The sequence below is a fragment of the Eurypyga helias genome, unplaced genomic scaffold (assembly GCF_000690775.1).
Source record: "Eurypyga helias isolate BGI_N326 unplaced genomic scaffold, ASM69077v1 scaffold10662, whole genome shotgun sequence".
NCBI lineage: Eukaryota > Metazoa > Chordata > Aves > Eurypygiformes > Eurypygidae > Eurypyga > Eurypyga helias.
The window spans coordinates 1,362-1,724 of NW_010235288.1; the positions used below are offsets into that span (position 1 = coordinate 1,362).

Below are 363 nucleotides of genomic sequence, written 5' to 3' on the forward strand. Positions count from 1 at the left end.
CGCGGGAAGCCAACCGCGCTCACTCACCCCTCAGCTCCCGGGGCTGTATGAACGGCGACTGCCCCGGCGCCCAGTTCTGCTCCGTGAGATTCATTTGGGTCATCTCTTGCTCGAGTCCGTCCAAGCTGGATTCCACCGGCGACTCCCAGTTACTGCTTTTGGCTGGCGGGGGGGAGGCTTGCACGGGTTTTGGAGGCACAGGAGTCAGCCCTTCCGAAGCGGGCACTTCGTCTGCCAGCTTCCCTGCATCCCCAGCTTTGATTCTGGTCCTTCTTGCCCGGGAATAAGACTTCTTTTCGACCGGTCTGTCCGGCGGCGGCTGCGCCGCGTCGGCGGCCGGGGGTTTGGGTTTCCACAACGCCC

General features: G+C 63.9%; 1 protein-coding gene across 1 annotated transcript in view; it reads right to left on the reverse strand.

Annotated features, from left to right (window-relative positions):
* Positions 1-27: 27 nt before the first annotated feature.
* CASC3 (cancer susceptibility candidate 3) overlaps positions 28-363 on the reverse strand; it is a gene marked incomplete at both ends in the record, with an annotated part of 3,552 nt that continues 3,216 nt past the window's right edge. The window contains 1 exon segment of the mRNA XM_010146693.1: positions 28-363. This exon segment is cut by the window's right edge and continues 2 nt beyond it. Within this exon segment, the coding sequence (XP_010144995.1) occupies positions 28-363 (336 nt within the window).